Source organism: Amphibalanus amphitrite, unplaced genomic scaffold (genome assembly GCF_019059575.1).
Source record: "Amphibalanus amphitrite isolate SeventyFive unplaced genomic scaffold, NRLGWU_Aamphi_draft 000122F_arrow, whole genome shotgun sequence".
NCBI lineage: Eukaryota > Metazoa > Arthropoda > Thecostraca > Balanomorpha > Balanidae > Amphibalanus > Amphibalanus amphitrite.
In genome coordinates, this window is record NW_024881617.1 from 423416 (window position 1) to 444615 (window position 21200).

The window sequence follows — 21200 nt, forward strand, 5'->3', positions numbered from 1 at the left end:
CTGACTCGAAGCGAGTTAACTGGTCGACAAAAGCAATGGTAAGTGTTTACAAAGTAATATAAAGGCATGGGTCGGGTGGGCTACCATTTATATATTTTTTCTTTTTAGTTAAAAAAATATTCATAGTATCAGGGCTGTGACGAAAAATAAGTGGCCTAAATCCGATGAGAAAACAGGATTTGGGGGTACCCTAGGTTTGGCTCCTGCATGAGTTGGCCCCCCCCCCCCAAAAACGCAAGCCTGGATCCGCCAGTGATCGTGTAGAGAATCGAACGGGCAATCGAATAGTTTGCGGTGCAGGGGTGGCACGCGCCACGTGGAAGTGTGAGGGCAATTTCATTTCAAAAAGTGCCGTTTTAAACGGATTTTGGATTTTATTTTATTTTCCCGTGACCATCAGACTGAGAGAGTTGAAACAACGTCAATTGGCAAGAGAAATGTACCGCCTCTCATGGAAAAATTGTGAACAGCTAATTGATAAAAAACAATGTGGAAAAAATCGCTGAATTAAATGGTATTTGTCCATAATGTGCCACTAAAAAGTTACACGGGATTTGCTGCTTAACCTGATACGTTTGACAATTGAAAATGCTATCATTAGAAAGAGCATTCAATTCTCCCCAAGATCCAATCATCACGTTTGCATGACAAGCAACAGTATTCTTAAAAATATAAATGTTTCAAACCTCTGCAAAACGATTTTTAGCGAAAATTATCTACGCCTTTCATTTGTCTTAAAACTACGCACCTCAGTTATAAAACACATTTGACAGATTCTGAAATGGAAAGCATGCTTATCAGACACGGGCACCTCGATGCGGTGGATATTTTTTCCAAACCAAAACGTTTAGCCGTCAAAAAGCAATCGACCGAAATGGATAGCTAACCCAACCGACACAAGAAAACCAAACACCCGCCGATCGAAAATATCCCTTTTCGCGTTGCGGAGCACGCGGGTCACCCTAGTATCTTATTATTGAAAGAAAATAACACGTAAAACATTTGACAGCAGAAGACTGTTGAATGCAATTATGGCGCGCGAATGACAAAACATGACGATATTTATTTATTGCTCGTAGCTGGTTCGTAGGGAATGTGCTAAGTGAAAAAGAGCATATAATGACTCAGCATATCATTGTTGTGTTCGGGTATAGGGGGTGTAGACTTGGACCGCCTCTGCGGCTTCACCTCTGTGTGCCTGGGAGCGCCCCTGCCGGCGCTCAGCTGTCCTTGCGCGCCAAGCGGCGTGAGTGGCGCACGGGACGAAAACTGACGCTCGCCATACTTGTTTACTTTTCGCGTATCTTTTCGGCCTAACGTCTCGCAGTCAATAAATCGCATTTTTCCGTTTCTACATTTCCATTTCGAACCGATCAACAACAACTTAACATGGCGCGGTCGGTAACTGGTTATGTATGCGGATTTTAAAGTGCAGTGAACAGTGATAGGTGCGTGATGAGTGACATTGATAAACTGACCGAGCTGCTCCTGCAGCAGGCGCAGCTGTCGGCGCAGCGTGAGGAGCGCCTCGGTCAGCTCGTGGAGCGGCTGGTCGCCGATCGACAGCCGCCCGCTGTCGTCGCCGGGGATGAGGTACCCCCCGCGACCCGGCCACCGGCGGCCGCCCCGCCCGTGCGGCTGCCGGCTGCCGCGACACCGGCGCCGCATCTGTCGTCATCTACGTCGCTGCGTGACTTCGCTGTTTGGAGGGAAAAGCTGGACGGATATATGCTTCTCACTGGCGCGTCAGCACTACCTGTTACTGCACAGCGAGCCGCTCTCCTAAGCCTCCTGGACGAGGACTGGCACCGGGTGCTGCGTTACGGCCTCAGCGTCACGGACGACTCTCCCCTCTCCGAGGTGGTGGACGCGATGGAGAGCCACCTCCGAAAACAACGCAGTGTCCTGGTGGACCGTCGGGCCTTCTACGCCCGTGTGCAAGAGGAGGGCGAAAACTTTGAGGAGTTTTTGTGTGGTGCAAAGGAGCTCGCCGCGTTTTGTGACTTTTGCACGCACTGTTACGATTCACGGTTGCGTGATAAGATCGTGTGCGGCCTGCGAGATGAAGAAACCGTAAAACGGCTGCTGGAGGATCCGGAACTCGACCTGAAGAAGGCCGTAGATATCTGTCGTGCGTCGGAAAACGCCCGCGCTACCTGCTCTGATCTCCGCGCGCCGAACGCATCGCTGAACCGGCTGTCAGCGTACCGCCGGTCAAAGTCGCGTGATGCGCGCCCCGCGGCCCAACCCGGCGGGCGTTCCGCGGGTGCAGCTGGCGTGCGCCGCCCCCAGGCGCGCCCCGCGGCCCAACCTGGCGGGCGCTCCGCGGGCGCGGCCGGCGCGCGCTGCTGCCGCTGCGGGCGGGCCGCCCACGCAGACCCGGCGGCGTGCCGCGCTACTAGCGCCATCTGCAACTCGTGTGGCCAGCGCGGCCACTTTGCAGTGGTGTGCGCCCAGGTGGCGCGCGAGAGCGCCGCTGCCCCCGCCGAGCGCGCAGCACCGGAGCGCGCGCGGCCCGCGGTGGGGCAGCCGTCAGAGCCGCGCATCTGCCGTGTCATCAGAGACGTCTACGTGAACGGCATCTCGACGCGGCCGACTCCCACTGTGACTGTCCGACTGTCTACGCCGGCTGGAGTGTTCACCGTGCCGGCCCGGGCCGACTCCGGCGCCGAGGCGACAGTCATCGGCGAAGACAGCCTGTCTTCCATCTGCGTGGAACCAGCGCAGTTGGAGCCCTGCATCGGCCAGCCATTTTCAGCAGTAGGGAAACAGCCGCTCACCTGTGTCGGATCGTTCCGGGCTACTCTGGAGCTGGGCGACCGATCGACCACCGCTGCCGTGTTCGTCATCAGGGAGCTGACTGGCCTGCTACTCAGCTGGTTCGACTGTGTGGCGCTGGGGATTCTGCCGAGGGATTTTCCGGCACAGATCCGGTCCGTCGAGGACGCACCGCGCCCTGCTGATGACGTCACGGCCTCTGTTGACGTCACATCCGCTGGTGACGTCACACCCTCTAATGACGTCACACCGTCTGCACCGCCGGCCGCTGCCGGCTCCGCTCGTAGCGCCAGCGGCCGCTCGGCCCCGTATGAGGCGCCGCGTGACAGGCCCTGTCCGGCCACCGGGACCGAGACGGGCGCGCCGGCGCCGCCGGCCGATGGACCCGGCCCGGCCGCCGGCCTCAGCGGTCCGCTGCCGGCCTGGGACAGCGACTCAGACCCACCGGAGGCGGTCCGTGCAGCTCATGCAGCCGCTCTGGTGGAGTGTTTCCCGCGTGTGTTCGGGCAAGATTCGACTCTTCGAGTCATGGACGGCGGTCCGATGACGATCGAACTCCGGCCCGACGCGTGTCCGACGTCGGTCACCGCTGCGAGACCGATCCCCTTCGCCTGGCGTGCCGAGGTAAAGGCGCAGCTGGACGACCTGCTGGACCGCGGCGTCATCGTCCCTGTGGACTACCCGACGGAATGGTGCCATCCCATTTCGTGCGTGCCGAAGAACCCGTCCGGGTTTCGACTCTGCGTGGACCTGACGGGACTCAACCGGTACGTGAATCGACCCACGTACCCCTGCCGGTCTCCTCACGATGCCGTGACGAGTCTGCCCGCCGGGCACCGGTGGATGTCGACTCTGGACGCCAAGATGGGCTACTTCCAGGTGCCGCTCGCTGAGTCAAGTCAGGACCTCACCTGCTTCATCACGCCGTGGGGCAGGTTCAAGTTCGTCCGCTGTCCGATGGGATGTAGTGCGTCTGGAGACGAGTACAACCGGCGCGGCGATGCAGCGCTCGGCGACATCCCAAACTGTGTCAAAATTGTTGATGACATCCTGGCCGTGGCACAGACGTACCGGCAGCACCTGCAGCAGGTGATCGAAGTCCTCCGGCGCTGTGACGACCGAGGAATCACGCTGAACCCGCAGAAGTTCAAGTTCGCCCAGAATGAGGTCAAATTCTGCGGCTACAAGATCACACCGGCCGGCTACACCACCGACCATGAGAAGGCCCGCGCCATCGCTGATTTTCCGAGACCGGAAAACGTCACCGACCTGCGGTCCTTCATGGGTCTGGTGAATCAGCTGAGCGGCCTCACACCGGAGCTGGCAGGCTCGACTCAGGCCTTCAGAGACCTCCTCAAGTCGCGCCGGGTCTGGCGCTGGACTGAGCAGCACGAGGCAGCGTTTCTGCACACGAAGATTGTGCTGTCGTCACCGCCGGTGATGGCATTCTTCGACCCGCAGCTGCCGACCGTGCTACAGACTGACGCTGCTAAAACCCGAGGGCTGGGTTTTGCACTGCTCCAGAAGCACGGCGAGGACTGGCGTGTGGTCCAGTATGGCTCACGGTTCCTGACAGATACCGAGAGTCGGTATGCCGTCATCGAGGTGGAGCTGGCTGCTGTACTCTGGGCCTGCAAGAAGTGTCATGTCTACCTGGCTGGCATGCCGCACTTCGACCTGGTGGTCGACCACCGGCCGCTGGTGACCATCCTGAACTACAAGCAGCTCAACTCGATCGACAACCCGCGTCTGCAGAGGATGAGAGAGAAGTTGTCGGCCTACAGCTTCACCACCAGCTGGCAGAAGGGTTCGAGTCACGTGATCCCAGACGCGCTCTCACGAGCGCCCACCAGTGACCCCGCCGCCGACGACGACGGAGAGGTGGACGCAGCGGACGACCCGCTACACGCCTGCGTCATTGCCGCGCTGCAGGCCTCCGATCGGTCGGAAGACGGCGTCCAGCTGGCCCCGCTGATCGACTCAGCACTCGAGAGAGTCCGCGCCGCCGCGGAGCGCGACCCCGAGCACCGGGCTCTCAGCGAGGTGATTCTCGCCGGATTCCCAGAGAACCGGCACGAGGCGCCCCCGGCAGTGCGAGCTTACTGGGGAGTGCGCCATCAGCTCGCCATCGACGACGGGCTGGTGGTATATGGCGCTCGGCTGGTCGTCCCGTCCGCCCTCCGGCGCGGTGTGCTGGAGAAGCTCCATGATTCACACCAGGGCGTCGACCGCACCAAGCGCCGTGCCCGGCTCAGTGTATACTGGCCGGGCATAGACAAACAGATCGCTGACACCGTCGCCGCCTGCGCTCAGTGCCGTCAGCGCCTGCCCAGTCACGCTCGGGAGCCGATGTGGCGGGAGGACGGCGCACCGACGCGCGTCTTCGAATCAGTCTCGGCCGACTACTTCTCCGCTGGAGGACACACGTACCTGGTGTACGTGGACCGGCTGTCCGGGTGGCCGTATGTCACTGTGTGTCCCCGCACGGCCTCGGCGGACCACCTGACGCGGCAGCTCCGACTGATGTTCTCGCAGACGGGCGTCCCGACCGTGTTCCGGTCAGACGGCGGACCCCAGTTTGCATCGGGCACGCTCCGCCGGTTCCTCCAGCGCTGGGACGTACGACATGAGATGTCATCACCGCACTACCCGCGCTCTAACGGGCACGCGGAGGCCTGCGTGAAGACAGCAAAGAAGCTGGTGCTGGCTGCGTCTTCATCGGGCCAACTGGACCAGGACCAACTGGACCGAAGTCTGCTCGAACTCCGTAACACGCCCCGAGCAGACGGCCGGTCGCCGGCACAGGTCCTCTTTGGCCACCCTCTTCGGTCCGGTGTGCCCACGCACCACCGCGCCTTCGCTCCTGAGTGGCAGCGAGCAGCCGATGTCTGTGAGGAAAAGGCTGCCGAGCTCCAGGAGCAGGCGGTCAGGCGATACGACGAGAGCACCCGCCGGCTGTCAACGCTCAAGATCGGCAGCCGGGTCGACCTGCAAGACCCCACCACCGGCCGATGGAACCGGATCGGAGTGATCGTGGGCGTCGGTCAGAGGCGCACGTACCTCGTCAAGACGGCCAGTGGCAGGGTCCTGTGGCGGAACCGCCGCTACCTGCGCCCATATCGGCCGCTTCTGACGGAGCCCACCCTGCCGGTGGCTCCGTCCGCCCCGCGCGCGCCCCAGCGGCCGCCGCCGCCGCCGCCGCCGCCAGAGCGCACCGCGGTCGCCGCCGAGCGGGCGGTCCGACCCGCTGCTAGTGCGCCGGTTGTGTGCCGCTCGCCGCCGGTGCGGTCACCCGAGGTGGAGACCGCCGCCGCCGCTCTCCCGCGTCGTTCTCGACGGCAGCGCCGCGCTCCTGGTCGGCTCCGAGTTCAATGGGGTGCGACCTCGTATGAGGAGTGACTGTCAGACAACGTCGTGCAGTGTTGTGTTTTTGTGTGTTTTTGACGACTGTTGTCTCGAGGGGGGATGTTGTGTTCGGGTATAGGGGGTGTAGACTTGGACCGCCTCTGCGGCTTCACCTCTGTGTGCCTGGGAGCGCCCCTGCCGGCGCTCAGCTGTCCGTGCGCGCCAAGCGGCGTGAGTGGCGCACGGGACGAAAACTGACGCTCGCCATACTTGTTTACTTTTCGCGTATCTTTTCGGCCTAACGTCTCGCAGTCAATAAATCGCATTTTTCCGTTTCTACATTTCCATTTCGAACCGATCAACAACAACTTAACAATCATATTTGTTTTAAATAATTGATTGCTTTGCATCATTGCACAAAAAGTATTAAAATTCCGAACGTCAGGACCACTGGAATTTCAGGTTTGTAATTACCATGTTTTCTTTCAAGTTTCTGGTCTTCGTGAAACAGAAAGTTTGCGATTCCCGTGTTTTCTAGCAAACTTTTTCTTGTAAAAAAGTTTGCAAATTTTAAACTCAAAATTCATGCCCGAAGGTTTCGTGAAATCCAAATTTCAAATGTTGGTAATTATTTCTTTTAAACTCAAGTTTTTTCTTTGTAATTACACACTTTATTTGTTAGTGAAACAGGCCTCAGAGCAGTTTCCCATACCTGCTACATTGCATGATTAAATCGAGACATCCGGGCATTTTAATCGCACGTGCACTGTACCACACTTTTCAAAGTTTAATGCAGTGCTTTAATATTGCCAGCCGTGTGGTTCAAGGGGTGTGGTTAAACGCGTTGAACCACACGGCTGCTGACGTCACTATCAATTATAGTTGTGAGCTTTTTGGCAGGTATGGGAAACACCTTCCAGCCCTAAGGCCGGGAATTCAATAAATGTCACCTTGCTTTTTTAGCGAAAAGCACCTCGGGCCTAACGGCCCTCGGAGTTTTCGCTAAAAAACCTTGGAGACATTTATTGAATCATCCCGGCCCCGGGCAGGAATATATTTTCCCGAATTCAGCAGCCTATAGAAGCCTTGTGAGCCCGAAATACCTACTACTTCTCTGATCTCTGAACATTGGAGTTACGTTTTCCTCTGCAAGCATGATGCCGATTTTCCCTTAAATATTTTCAAAATATCACAATTATGACATAACGATTACAGCTATGGCTTTGCTGCTCATAGCAATTTTCCGAGTAGCTGATGCGTTATCTCATATTTTGCATTTAAAACCCAGACTGGCACTTTCATCCGCTTCTAATTGAACTCATTTCCATGAGCGGATCCGGGTAGAGTGGGCAATCCTAGGCTCCAGCGGCAATAGCCTCGGATGCAACGCGCGACTGCAACGCGACTCTTCATCTCCCCCTCTTTCTCTTTCCATTCCTCTCTATCTGCCTATTGCCACACGACCTGAGCACTGAACAGTAAACAGCTAACAGTGGACAGTGAACAGTGAGCAGATAATTGATGACAGAAATGTTCGACAGCTGTTTCAGAAGAACATGAGCGTGGAAAATTAAAGCAATCATTTCAGCCGTCTATTTATGCGACGTCCAATGAAGGAAAATGGGAAATGTTTCATAAGGAAGCTGAATTAAAATTTTAATAGTAGGCATTGTTATGAAATTCATAGATAGTCCTATGAAAAACAATCTTGCTTATGCGAAACAGCACTGAATGCAGCAAAACATAATGATAAACAAAATCCACATCAAGTTCAGCAAATTCACTAAGTGAATTTGATATGAACCCACCGTACAATATCTTCCCTTCCAGTGCAATGCAAAAAAAGCCAAGCCGGTTGCACGGTTATAACATACTCACTAAACAGTTACCTATTGGTAAAATACCTCTGAAACTTCTTTTGGATGTTAATGGTTGTATATTTTGGTTCACTACGGCCCATTCCTCCGAAAGAGCAGACCTCAACCCTGACGGACGCTATGAATGACTGAAGCAGCTGGGAGTAGACATTGACCATCGATTATCGATTACGTGTCCTTTCACGCAAGTGACCTTTGCACGACGCAAATACATACACACACAGAGGCATGTCGTCGATAGGAGACTAAAAAAAGTTTTGCCAGAATGCCACGGCATCGCTCTGACTGTATCCAAACAGGGTTATTGATTGAAAGCGCGTTAGCGGTCATGGCAACATTACGAATTAGCGCCATCTGCGCGACTGAGCTCAACGATTTTATGCAAATCAGGAATATACGTAATAGTGCGTGGAAGCAAAAGGCATGCTCACCTAAAATTGTAAATATCGAAACTATGCTCGTATGAACGATTATATACACATATACAGAAAGAAAGAAATCTACATCGGTACTCACCAAGGTCCAGTCTCCAGAAGTCGCGCAGCGGCAGGTTTCCATTCCGCCCTCCCAACACGTAGATGGACGTGTTGAGTAGGCAGACGGCGTGCTTCGAGCGCGCGCAGGGCAGGCGGCCCTCACCGTCACCGACCACTGTCTGCCACATGGCACGGCGTCGCCTGCGGGCCAGGTCGACCATCAGCGGGGTCACGGCGTTCACCGGGAACGGACGGCGCAGAGAGCGCCTCCGTGGACGGAGAGGTGTGGACGGACCGCGCCGCGAGCGGGTCACGAACGTCAGACGACGGGGAGAGTCGACCAGGAGCGGAGCGCGAGGGCTGGACATGGTGAAGGAGGAAGTGATGAGGCCGTTGGAGACGTCGGAAGTGATCAAGGAGTGCCACCAGGTGATCGGCGCTCAGAAACGTGACGTCGCGCGAACAGGTTCCAGCCCTCAGTTGGGTCTCAGAGTCCCGGTTGGATCTCAATTGTACTGTCTCTAAAAGACCAGTCGGAGACTGATTAGCCCACTCTGTCAGCCACTGATCACTGAACGCGCCGGACGAGCTGCTCTTGATGCGCTGCGCTCACGAGCGGTAAACACACTGCACTCAGCACTGTAATCCCGCCGCCCGGATGGCGAACTGAGGTCACTACAAGGGCAGCCGATGTGGGTGACGAGCGCGGGGTTTCACCGCGCGCCGTCCCTAAATTCCAGGTACAGGCGTCTGAGTCATAGGGTTGCGCAATCACCGAGGGTTCGCACTTCGCAGCGCTTGACGTTTCAGGAATGGAGAGACCATATGCGCAAACTGGCTAGGTCGTGTGGCAGAATCTCCTCACACTCCGCGGTGCACAAATGATTCGTCGTTAGCCGCACAAGAATTACATGCCCACCACGGCACTGATTGACAATTTAAATTAGTGTTGCGGTAGTCCGAACTATCCGCCACACAGGTCACGTCCGACTCAGACTCAGTCCGCCACACGGCACAGACGCGCCGCAGACGACACGCTCACTTAGACTGCGTACGATACATGCCCGACCACCCAACAACTTGCCGGCACACTACCGCGATTAGATACAGCAGCCGACAACGTCGCGCGACTCGTGACTAATCAGCCTCCTCCGGCGTCAGATAGATGACGTCATCAGTCTTCTCGGTCGTCAGACGGGTGACGTCATCTGAATGGGTCTCGCGAGTATGAAAGACGTCATCAGGCAGGGAATTCTTCAGATATGTGTCGGCGGCTTGGAAAGGCCGCCACTGGACCACAGAACGGCGGCTTAGCGACGTGATGGACGATATAATGAGCGGCAGTTGATCACTCTCCCACATGAATGAACAGCACAAGAAGTGGTTCGCGTCTCCATGATATGGTCAGGATACAAGTGTCTAATATAGGTAGGTATGAAGGGAGTAATTGCTGCAAACGCCGAGTTACTTCATGCAATGTCATTTTCATGATAGTATGAATCATTTGCTGAATATTCACGTGGAATTGCACCATACTTTTGGTTACAACGCTCTTTCATAAACATTAAACGTACAACGTACATGCATTAGACCTTCTATGTTTGTTGAATGCTGGTAGTGCCGAACCTCATCTCAAGAAGTAGGTGGTTTAGCTTATTCAAGAGACTTGGGAGTTGGGACCTTTCTAATTAGGTACTTTACTTATCATTCAGCCCTACTCATAGATTCAAAATACGGCATATGCATGCAAAGCATGGTCTATCGAACTGCACATAAAACATGCTTTGTCAGCCCCGTCCCGAGCAAAATGATTGAAGTTCTCTTCGCTTCCAAGCACCTGGCACCCTGTTTATTGCAAAAGTCGGCCGGATGCGTTGCCTCTTCTACAGCCCTTTTCAAAAATGGCGTGGAGAAACATCGCAATTTAACAAAAACAAGTTCCGACACCCTGCCTCCCCCGGGACCAGACTCGGGCAGACAGCACTAAAGACAAGCGGTACTCTGGGATGCTCCCTTGGGAGTTTTGCCAGCGCCGGGACTAAGCCCTCGTCTTCGATAAATAAGCTCACTAGGCCCGTGGATAAGGCCCAGCGGAGCGTAAAATAAATCGCGCTGGAGCTATGAATAAAACGACGAGGTGCTGCCCGAATCGTAATGGGCGTTCGCGCTGGTATCTAACTCGTAAATCGCCCGTGAGGTGACCGTCCCATAGCAACGGCACGTCTTTGGCATCATCGAGTCATTCCCGTCGGGACGAGGTTGCGGTCCACCTCCACAGCTCTCCATACCGTCGCAGTCACGTGGCAACACCATCCTTACAGCCGCTCTGCGACGAGCCCCGCAACATTTCCCCCTGAAGCTTCAACCCCACCGCTGCCTCAACAGCTCCCTCCTAAACCGCATCCTTCATCAGACCGGCGGAAACTAAGGCGACAGCACGACCACCATTCGACACGTCTGCTGCGCTATAACAGAGCGATCGGAGGAGGGGCCGGACCGTCGCCGGAGATGGCCGAGCATTCTGCGTCGGCCCGCCGAGTCCGAGTTCGCACGCCGTATCGATTTTGGACGCCTGGCAAATGCCTTTGGTGGTGACCGGTGGACGTCGGGTGAGGAGGGGGAGGGTGCTACCCGGTGGGCACCCCTACCCGGAAGATATGTTGGGTAAGGTAGAGGGGAGGAAAGGGTATGAAACTTTGAAATGAGGCAATCAGTGAAGATATTTGAAGACACGAACAGTATCTGGAGAGGGTAGAAACTCCATTGTCTACTGAGAAAGGTTTAAATAATAACTATCACACATGGTGACATTTCGCGAGAGAAGAAAAAAGCTGATACTTAGGTAATCGCGGCATTCAACACTGCAAACAAGGCACAGTTCATTCACAACTGCTGCCTACGGTTTTTTGAATCAGCCAGGCTGCCAAGTTGAAAATATTTGGTGAAAATGTTTTTATTACGAGGGAAATGCCAAGCGACTAACTACATATCAACCAAAGCGGATGACATCAATGATACCTAAAAGGTCAGCACTCGTGGGGAGCTATGATTGTCATATCGGAGGCCACGAATAGCTAACGTGAGGTAATCAAACGATGTACCGCCCGTATCCAACAATAGAATGGTTGAAAATAGTGTCACCTGTTCTGCACCAGTCGATACGGCATCAACAGGCATTGACGAAACGTTTGAGCTGTATGAATAGAGATCATACGCTACGGAAACATGTGACTGTGGCAAAATCGGCCAGCATTGAAATTCACTGTCACCTTTTCTCTAGGGGAGGAGTGGATTTTATGGTCACAACTCCAGTTGTCGGAGCCGTCGAAGCCGACCCTTCCGTGCTTCTAACACTCAAAGATAGTAACGACTAAGTCATTGTCCCGTTGTCAGCAATGGCGGATAAATAATCGTTACTTTGGGCTTGAGATAGTATCCCGGGTACTTTTTAAACTGTATCATTAAGCAATACAATCAAATAATGTTCAATTTTATCTATTTTCTGTATATTTGTGGTGATACGACAGTGCATGTTCGCCTTTGTCCAAGAAGTTGTCCCAGAAGAGCTGCAAAGTCTGATGCTGCTGCTGTAGCGTTCCGAGCTAAGTCCGGGCCGGCTTCTGCGAAACGCCAGTCTATATGTAGAGTAGGTAAAATTGAAGGCTACCACACAGATAATACGATTACAGTTAGCCTTCATGATGCAGTTTTGAATTAAAAAATGTGTTTTCAGGGGAAGGTTATTGAGAAGTAAACTAAGTCCGACTGGCTCTCAGAGTAAAGAAGCCAGCAGAGCTTACACCGTGAACAGGAACGAGCCTGGCTAGAACTCCTTTTAAACGTGAAAGGTGACTGATGAAAAGTACTTGGCGCAATTTTGATGGCGCTCTCGACGAGCCTAACCTTTTTTCAACAAGTACATGACTAAAGCATGAAAGCAGAGAATATCAGCGACAGCGGTACCAACGAGCGACAGCGGTACCAAAGAGGAATGACTGGCCCGACCGACCTGTAAAGCTATCAAAAGGCGAGCACAATCTCGCAACTGCACATCTATTTGGCAGGCAGCTAGTCTATGCGCTTGGCCGTCCCTTCCCTTCTACGTCGAAGTTGCTGTTGATTTAATGCCTCTAGGTGACCGCCAAGGTATCGTGCCGTTTGCTAAACCAGGGGTTTGTTTCGCTAAATCACATTGCTTCGCTCACAAGACCTACGCAGTGGCTTAGCCGACTGCCATGAAACATTGTCCAACGGCACTTACCGGACGGTGTCTTTCCATGGTTCACGGCTAGGTGCACGAGGGGTCGTTTCTTAACCTCGGAAATGACTGGATCGATGGCGCTCAAAGTTGGCGCGACGCAAAAGACGGTTACAATGTTTCACGCGACTTGCTATATGGTATACTCATAATTCATCGGCAATAATGCGCAATAAGAGCGGAATAAATACACAGTAATTGACCGAAAAACAAACTACGTGCAATCATGAGCGAAGAAATGGGACTCGTGATCGTGATCAGTTCCTTCGATGAAACATACGTTATCGTCAATATTCTATATGATCATTGATCATTTGAAGATCCTGTATGCAGCCTTTTCAGCGTCTGCAAAAATCTAGGACATTTTCCCCATAAGCGATGCTAGTACCTACCGGTCACCTTCTCCAAGGGCGATATACACAGGGGCGTTAACATAGGCGGCGGAACGGGGAGGGCACCGGGGCACCGTGCCCCCTTTGATTTTGGCATTTTAACATTAGCCCTATGGGCGTTGCATGGAAAGAATGGGACCATAAGTCGGCAGTGCCCCCCTCATTGAATGTGTTCCGCCGCTACTCATATACAACTCAAGACAATCCACTATCCAGTTAAGTATTTTGCAACGGATAGAGATACCTTTTGCCTAAACTTTATAGTTTCATTATCAGCTAACAGAAAGTTTCCGCGGCGCTCCAGTCGACATCAAAAGGCTTTCATCTCTGTAGTGAAAAGAATTTCCCTTATCTTTCCAGTCAGCGAGATCTCTTTGTTTTAGAATCTGCTTCAAGGACCTGATAAAAAGCCAGACAGAAAATAGAATCAGACTGGCACCACATAGCGGCTAAGATCAGGTGAAAAGTGGCCGTCATTTTGGCACAGGGTCGTAGTTCTAGTCTGCGATTAAAATCTAATGACTACAACCCATAGCTACATGATGTCCAATCACCGTACCGATATCTACCGAATCATACGGTTCGGGTATGACTAAATATCCTTTTTCCACATAGTCTATACCCGAAATAGTTAAGAAGTTAATTTCATACGAGTGTAATCAATGAGCCCCAACTAACACTAGCGTCCACCGAGCACGCAGTGGATGCGTCACAAGACAATGACGTCACGTTATGGCCACATGTGACGTACTGACGATCAGTGCCGTTTGTTGATATCGCCATAACGTGATATTTGCACAGACGGAAAAGTTACACAACACTGAAAAGGCTGCCGAGTGCTGACATTTCACCCACGATCCTAAGAGTGGCATTAATTTCCTAGCCGTATGCCGAGGTAGCTGACGATAAACGCTAAAATGAGGCAATTGGACAAAGTTCTAGTGTCACAGGCGATAATTTATCAATGGAGCCTGATTGCGCGTCTGTTATATGTAGTTACATCGAAAGATCAATACCAGCGTGAGCGTCCAGCATCTTGTTTCTTATCTAAATATGACATAACTACACATCAGTCCCCCCTGTCTAGTCCATCTGACTGACAATTATTGCAGTTCTTGTTGGTTTGAAGGTATTGCCCACAAATTGACAGATTCGTCAGGCGTTGTCACATGGAGCGCTGCTCCAATCATCCCTCCCAATTGTGCGCGCCCAGTTATTGTCGGAACGCACTGGGCCAGTCGGCCGGCCGTCCCACCGATGCATTATTTATGAGTCTGTACCAGCGGCCCAGAGACCGGTGGCACTCGGCCGTGGAGCACAAATGGGCTCCTCGGCGGCCCCGAATGACCACAGCCAGGGATGAGGCACTCGAGAATAAACGCCACTATTACTCCCCAGGCCATTATCACATAGCCCTTCCACGATATATTGCAGCGCACATTGGCGCAGCGATGGAGGGCCGTCCCACATCGTACTACACCATTAGGGAGATGACGATCACACAGTACCCAGCCCTACACCTGTCTAAATCCACTGACCAGTAGTACTTGCGCTCGGGCTTTCCGCCTCGGAGCCCCAGAAATGGGAGCTCCGTGGTCCTTCGGCCGTCCATTTTTCACCACCAGTCAAAGGCTTTGTTCCAAAGCGGGACTGGCGGCGGCGGCAGCGGGGTGGGACGCTATAAGGCTCGAGCGGCGGGCCGCGGCGATGGCGAAGTCTCGCTGAAGTCAGCCCGGTTTTAGCCCAAAACGCTATTCACTTCACAGTATCGGCTTTTGCAACTGTCCTTGAGCAGCTTACTTAGTCGAATCTGCATCGTCGCATCACATTCACAACACAAACAGCTTATACACTGTCCAGCAGCTTGTACAATCGTCCGTCTAGTCCTTATCTCATGACATCTCGCTAGAGCTAGCTGCGGTCACCCTCACCGACGCATGCAAGTCGCCGCGTGGCCCATATAGCCCGTGCACAGGCAGATCCAATACTGAGCATCCGCCCAGCAGACTATGTGATTCAGACTGCCCTTGGTATCGGAATGCGGCGCAGTGGTGGTCCTCACACTGATCTATAATATACGTCACTCACGTGCCCTGCATGCGCCTGTGTCCATGGATGGTATACGTTATTGAGCAACGCGCTCGGCAAAGGGCGGGCCGGATGACCTTGGTTTTGGCGTGGCGGGATAGCGGCAATGTAGCAAAACAGGACGGCCGAATGGATGGGAACTGGAACAGGAATATCACAGGAGAGCGAGATGCACTGTAAAGTGAATACCTTCCACTAGGCAGTGAGAGACGTGGCGAGACCGACAACAGCAGATTTGTGCTGTGCCAAGTAAACGGTACCACCGCGCAACCAAGTCACTTGCAAAAAAAATAGTTAACATAAAAATGAGGAAAATAAGGCGCAAGACGAAAATACCGTCCTAATATAACTTGAGTAAAGCAGCATCGATGTGGAAAATACTGATGCGTCCACATCTCACCCATATATACAGTCGACGTCTTTCAGAAACCACTCGCACTCGGCGGTGCAGAAAAATACGAATTTCCACGACTAGTGCCTTCTGTTATTTAGGCATATTTATTTATTCCATGAATCAGAGGTGGGCATCGCTACCGAAATTTGGAAACCGCTACCGCTACCTTCCGCAACCTAAGGTACCCAAAGCGCAATCGCAACTCCGAAACTATTTTGCAGATCGTAAAACCGCAACTCGCAACTCCGCAACTCCGCAACTCCGCTACCAACCTCTATTAGGTTCCTATGTTTTATCAGTTTTAGTCCTGAAGTGCAGTGTTATGTCTGACAGGTAGTACCTTTGGTTGACCTCTGTTGGTGACCTGACTGTTGGTGACCTCTGATGACGTCACGTGACCTATAATGCTCAATGCGCAAGTCATTGCGACACCAGTCGACGTAAATGACCTGCCAGTGCTACTCTTTGCATGTTTTAGTTGTTTGGGATCATTTTGCCGCAAATCCGGACGAGTTGTATTTTCTCCCATTGACTTATAATGGAGAAGTCACACAGTTGACCTTACCTTAAGTCACAAATATTAAAAAAAAATATGAGACAATACACTTTGTACCTATATCTTGTTACCCTTGTCACATGCAGACAGTTTCAAAGTGATATCGGTCAATAGGTGTATCTATATTGCTATATTGCCCTGTATTGCTAGGGCGGGTGTTTAATTTTTTTCGGAGATTGGGTCCCTTGACTTGACCTGGTGACCTGACCTGAGGTGACCTGGGTCTGACATGTTGATACAATGTGTGGAAAGGATGTGTTAATAGCAGTGTCGAAAACAGCCGCGCTGCCGCCGCCTCTTTTATATATTTGCGGAAAACCTTACGGAGGGGTGTCCAAACACCCCCCCCCCCGACCCCGGCCCCGTGCTGGCGACCATAAAATTTGACTTAACCCTCGCTGTCATGCGGTGTTTTACAGCGTCTAACGTGTACGTCGGTTGGACCCCCTCCCCCCCCCCCCCCCTGCCGTTCGGCCCCTGATCGAGCTAGAGCTTCGCGGGAAAAAAAATGAGCGTGTTGCCCGTGACGAGAGGAAGCCGATGATACCCAATTTTAAGGTCATAGGTCATGAAGTTGGTTGACCTTCCAGGCCAGGTCAATGACCCAAAAGTCGGGAAAATCGGACCTGCTAGAACTTCGTAAAGTGAAGCTTTTATGCTTTTTTGGGGGGGGGGGGGCGCTGATAATAAATTTCATGTTGGTTTTGATCAAAGATGACGTCTTCATGCATTTGGCCTGGTCGGGTCAGGTCAGGTCAGGTCAACCAGTAGGCGTGCTACCGCCTATCCAGTGTCAACCACCACTGAAAGCCTCGTAACATGTTACTAAGGCACTAAAACTACTTCGTAAATGTTCAAACGGTCATTAAATTCGAAATCAGCTTCAAAAACTAGCCTGGAAACACGTGCAGTGTGCAGTGGAGTGCAAAGAGCACAGTGGCGCCCCCACCAGCGGTGGCGGCCCCGGTAGCGGTTGCGCTTTAGAATTTTTCGCTTCCGCAACTCGCAACTCCGCAACTTTTTTGGGCTCGGTAGCCGATCCGTAACTCCGCTACCAAGAGGGTAGTCCGCAAGTTGCGGAGTTGCGGAGTTGCGGACTTAAGTTGCGCAATGCCCAGCTCTGCCATGAATATTTATTCACATCGTGCCCCACATCACCTGTCACGACTCTATCTGTACCTACATACCAACAATAGCGTCCCCTACCCCAACACCTGTCCGTTTGTTCATGACCCCGAGCGGACCCAGCGTCAAGGTGTGGGTCAACGGCCGGCACCGCTAGCACGTGACTGAGGCGGGCCATCACCTTCAGCGGCCGGCACTCCCGGCCCCAACACCCACGTGACTGGCGCCAGCTGGCGAGAGGTAGAGGGAACGTAGGCGGTAGGGGTACAACAGGGGGTCGAGCAACGCGGACATGGCGTCTGACGTCCAAAATAGCGATGACACTTATCAGTATGCTCTCACTATCACGGTCTGTGCATGCAAAGAAAGATCAGCGACGGGTGGACGTTCAAAATGTTCGAGAGGGCGATGGCTGATACAAGCTGTAGAGTTCAGCACCAGAGCACTTTTGACGGAACTTCCCTGAGCGTTTCACTGGCAGGAAAATGGTATCACGCCAGACTGAACGTGAGAAGACTTCGGTCGTATCATATGCCAGTTGTGTCACGAAAACAGCCGTGAACCGACCTACCTGTTGTATGGTTTTCCCTGCGATGACAAGTCGAACTACGCGACACGCTCGTCACCCCGCCAACCCGTCACACACACCCCACGCGACACACCAACGAGATCCGCACTGCAACGAGCACTACCGACGCAACGCAACCGACTCTGGCGACCGGCGACTGCGCGGCGGCGGCGCAGCCACACGGCTGCCCCTCTCCCTCCGCCCCGCCCCCCTCGCCGCCGCGCCCGCCTGGGCTGGAGGCGCGGCGCCGGCCGAACGTTCCGTCATTGAGACATGCTCCCAGACGGTTCCGTTAGCTTGGCATGGCACAGAGTGCTACGGAAAGCGAGCATGGTCGCAAAGGCGCGTCCAGGATCCCATGTAGGGTAGGTGAAGGGGGGCGTGAGCGAAGCAATCGCGCGACTGGATATTGTGCAAGGTCGTAGGATGCAGCCATGTTTAACAATGACACTCCTGCATGAAACAGACAAGATCACTGATAATCAAGCTGCAATGGCGGTTCGAGGAAAATTGGGCAGTGAGATAGCCGGTAGGGCAAGGCAAGAGGACGGCTATGCGTATGCAAGCGTTCAAAAGACCTGCAGTCCTGACTCTAAAGTTGGCTTATAAAGCAATACCTAGGTAATTACATTTACATAGGCCGGCTTTATAAAAGCCGGGCATTTAAAATCAGGGCTGCGGAGTCGACGGATTTTCGGAGACTCCGACTCCGGCTTTAAAAAACCAATTCCGACTCCGAATCCAACTCCGGGAAGGACTGTCGACTCCGACCGACTCCAACTCCGACTCCGCAGACCTGTCAGGGCTGCGAAGTCGACGGAATTTCGGTGACTCAGACTCCGACTCCGGTTTTCAATATCGACTCCGACTCCGGTCACAACCGTCGACTCCGACCGACTCCGACTCTGACTCCGACTTCGCCTTCGCAGCCCTGTTTATAATAGTTTCAGCAGTCAAAATGATTCACATGTCGAAAGGTTACCTATAACAAGAATAAGACCTTATACATAGAGGTCGGTGACCTTCCCGTGTTTGTTTATCTGTGGAACCTTGGCTTTTCGGGATAAAAAGGCTGATGCAAGCATTTGCTGATTCGATAAAATTCACAAACTATGCGAAAACAATGTACACGAAGAAAATATTTAAACCAAGACCGTATATGTGCAATGTACAAATGCCGTATAAATGTGTTTCGTTGAAACGCGCGACAAAAATAAAATGAGCACGCGGCGGACGTACAAAATGATGAGCACGCTTCGCATTATTTCGATGAAGTGAAAAATGATGCGTCAAATTTGTATACAATTTTGTTCCAGTTTGGTTTGTATCCAGACAGTAGCAGTAGTGAAATATCGTGTATCTCTAAGCTAATAGTGGCTTAGAGGACATAGCAAAACATTTGAAAAGACATCCGTCACTTACTTGAGAGAGGTAAAAGCTTTGCCGTCCATCCCGTTTTTTCCAGACCAAGTTACATTCCCGGCAGTGTTTTGGCTATAGAAGAATCTAACAAGCGAGCTTGCAAGACATTAGTGAGGGCGTCGCAACGACCTGCTGCAACTGAGCCTTCAAATAGTCAGTGCGAAAATGACCCCACAATCACCCAACATGTGTCATTCATGAAATGGAATCAATATTTTGGACCGCTTTCGCACGTTCAACATGTGACCGGAAAGTTATCAGCGAAGATAGATCAAACAACGTAAAAGCATGAGTTTCTCATTAAACTCATGGAAATATCAAATGCGGTACTACCTACATTGTGCATGTTTGTATGCAGCGTTCAGTTTAACGTTGGCTCATAACGACACAAACACAACGCATGCACCGGCTCACAATGACACGGATACATTGCACGATCATTCTTTGTCCATTTGTGATCTCGATCGAATGGAAATAGTTGAAGAATCTTATGTGGCCAACGATATACCGGATATGGAAGCCATAAAGAAGTGTCAAGAAATGATACGACCAAATCCAGACATGCCGGCTCCGAGACCCTGCGCCATACCAGTAAAAATCACCATTACATTGATAGATTTGGTTGACATTGACGGTATTAAAGGTTCAATCCAAATGATGATGACATATCAAGAACAGTGGGAAGACAGGAGAATAATACTCCCAGCACACATGAATCCAGAGTGTGTCGACAACTCCACTCGGAAAAGTTTCATACATCTTACCCCGTCAGTGAAATACCGGAACGACCTGTGGACGCCCGATTTCTACATGAAAGGGATGATGGGAATACACGTCGCAAAAGTCGGCCTGACCGCAGAAGATTTGGTCCTTCGAGACAATTACGTCGTCGAGAGCACCTTGACACTCACTCTCAGTTTGATGTGCCCAATGCACTTTTCAAAGTTCCCTTTCGACTCCCATCAGTGCAACATAACGATAGAAAGTTTCGGGATGTTCGCCGACGACTTGGCGATTCTCTGGAGCGAGCACGGCGTCCGTTTGTCCAGATCATTCGTGAAGGAAGGCTACAAGATCTCTGTGGTGACAGGTAGCCCGGCTTTTGTCATGTACAGTGGTTTTCCGTTTCCGCGGCTGGTCATGACATTGATCATCAGCAGGCAGCGGCTGCGCTACACGCTCCTCGTCTTCGTGCCCTGCATACTACACTTCATGATCGCGTGGCTGGCCTTCTTCCTGCCTAAAGAGGTGTCGCAGGGCCGCTGCATCATCAACTGCACCACCAACCTGTCGCTGATTAGCATGTTGTCCGTCTACATGCGTTACAGTCCGCAGGGCGGCCACCTGAAGTCGTTCGACATCTGGGTCGTCTTCTCGATGGTGTTCCAGTTCCTCTGTACCATTGACAGCATCATCGACATCCGCCTGCTGTACCTGGCCTTCAACCTGCGCCAGCAGCCCGAGCAGCCGGACACCACCGAGGTGCTGCATCTGGTCACCAACACGGACAACTGGCTCGGCAGAGAGATGCGCCACGTCGAGCCGGAGATCTCCAGCAACATGGTGCGCTCGGCTGTGCACGAGATGCGACGCCTCAGCGCCTCGCCGTCGGCCAGCGCGGCGCTCCGCCAGCAGCGCGCCAGCCAGGCGCCGCAGCCGCCCTCCATGCTGGAGGACATCAGCATCTATACCAGCGAGACGTACCAGAAGTTCCTCAGCGCGCTGGTCCTCTACCAGGAGTGGTCACAGTGGATCTACCTCGGCGGATACATGATGTTCGTCTGGCTTTACTGGTACATTCACGTGCCAAAAGAGTTGCATTAGTGGACCATGTGGAGGTAAGCTCTTAGTGATATGTTGTGTGTCGATTATTTGACGTTCGTGATTGTTGTGCTATGTATGAAGCGGGATCGTGAAAAAG

The 21200-nt window shown here is 52.8% G+C and overlaps 1 protein-coding gene across 1 annotated transcript; it reads left to right on the forward strand.

Annotated features, from left to right (window-relative positions):
• The first annotated feature begins 20419 nt into the window (after positions 1-20419).
• Positions 20420-21103, forward strand: LOC122381568 (gamma-aminobutyric acid receptor subunit gamma-3-like). Its single transcript, XM_043365904.1, has 2 exons — positions 20420-20842; positions 20927-21103. Exons 1-2 carry the CDS (start codon positions 20420-20422, stop codon positions 21101-21103), a joined length of 600 nt encoding a protein of 199 aa, XP_043221839.1.
• Positions 21104-21200: the final 97 nt, after the last annotated feature.

Excerpts from the sequence above, each read along its gene's own strand:
- LOC122381568 (XM_043365904.1), top strand. The coding sequence starts at position 20,420 with ATGACATTGATCATCAGCAGGCAGCGGCTGCGCTACACGCTCCTCGTC. Across the intron at positions 20,843-20,926 it reads CGGAGATCTCCAGCAACATG|GCGCCGCAGCCGCCCTCCAT; the intron begins GTGCGCTCGGCT and ends CGCGCCAGCCAG.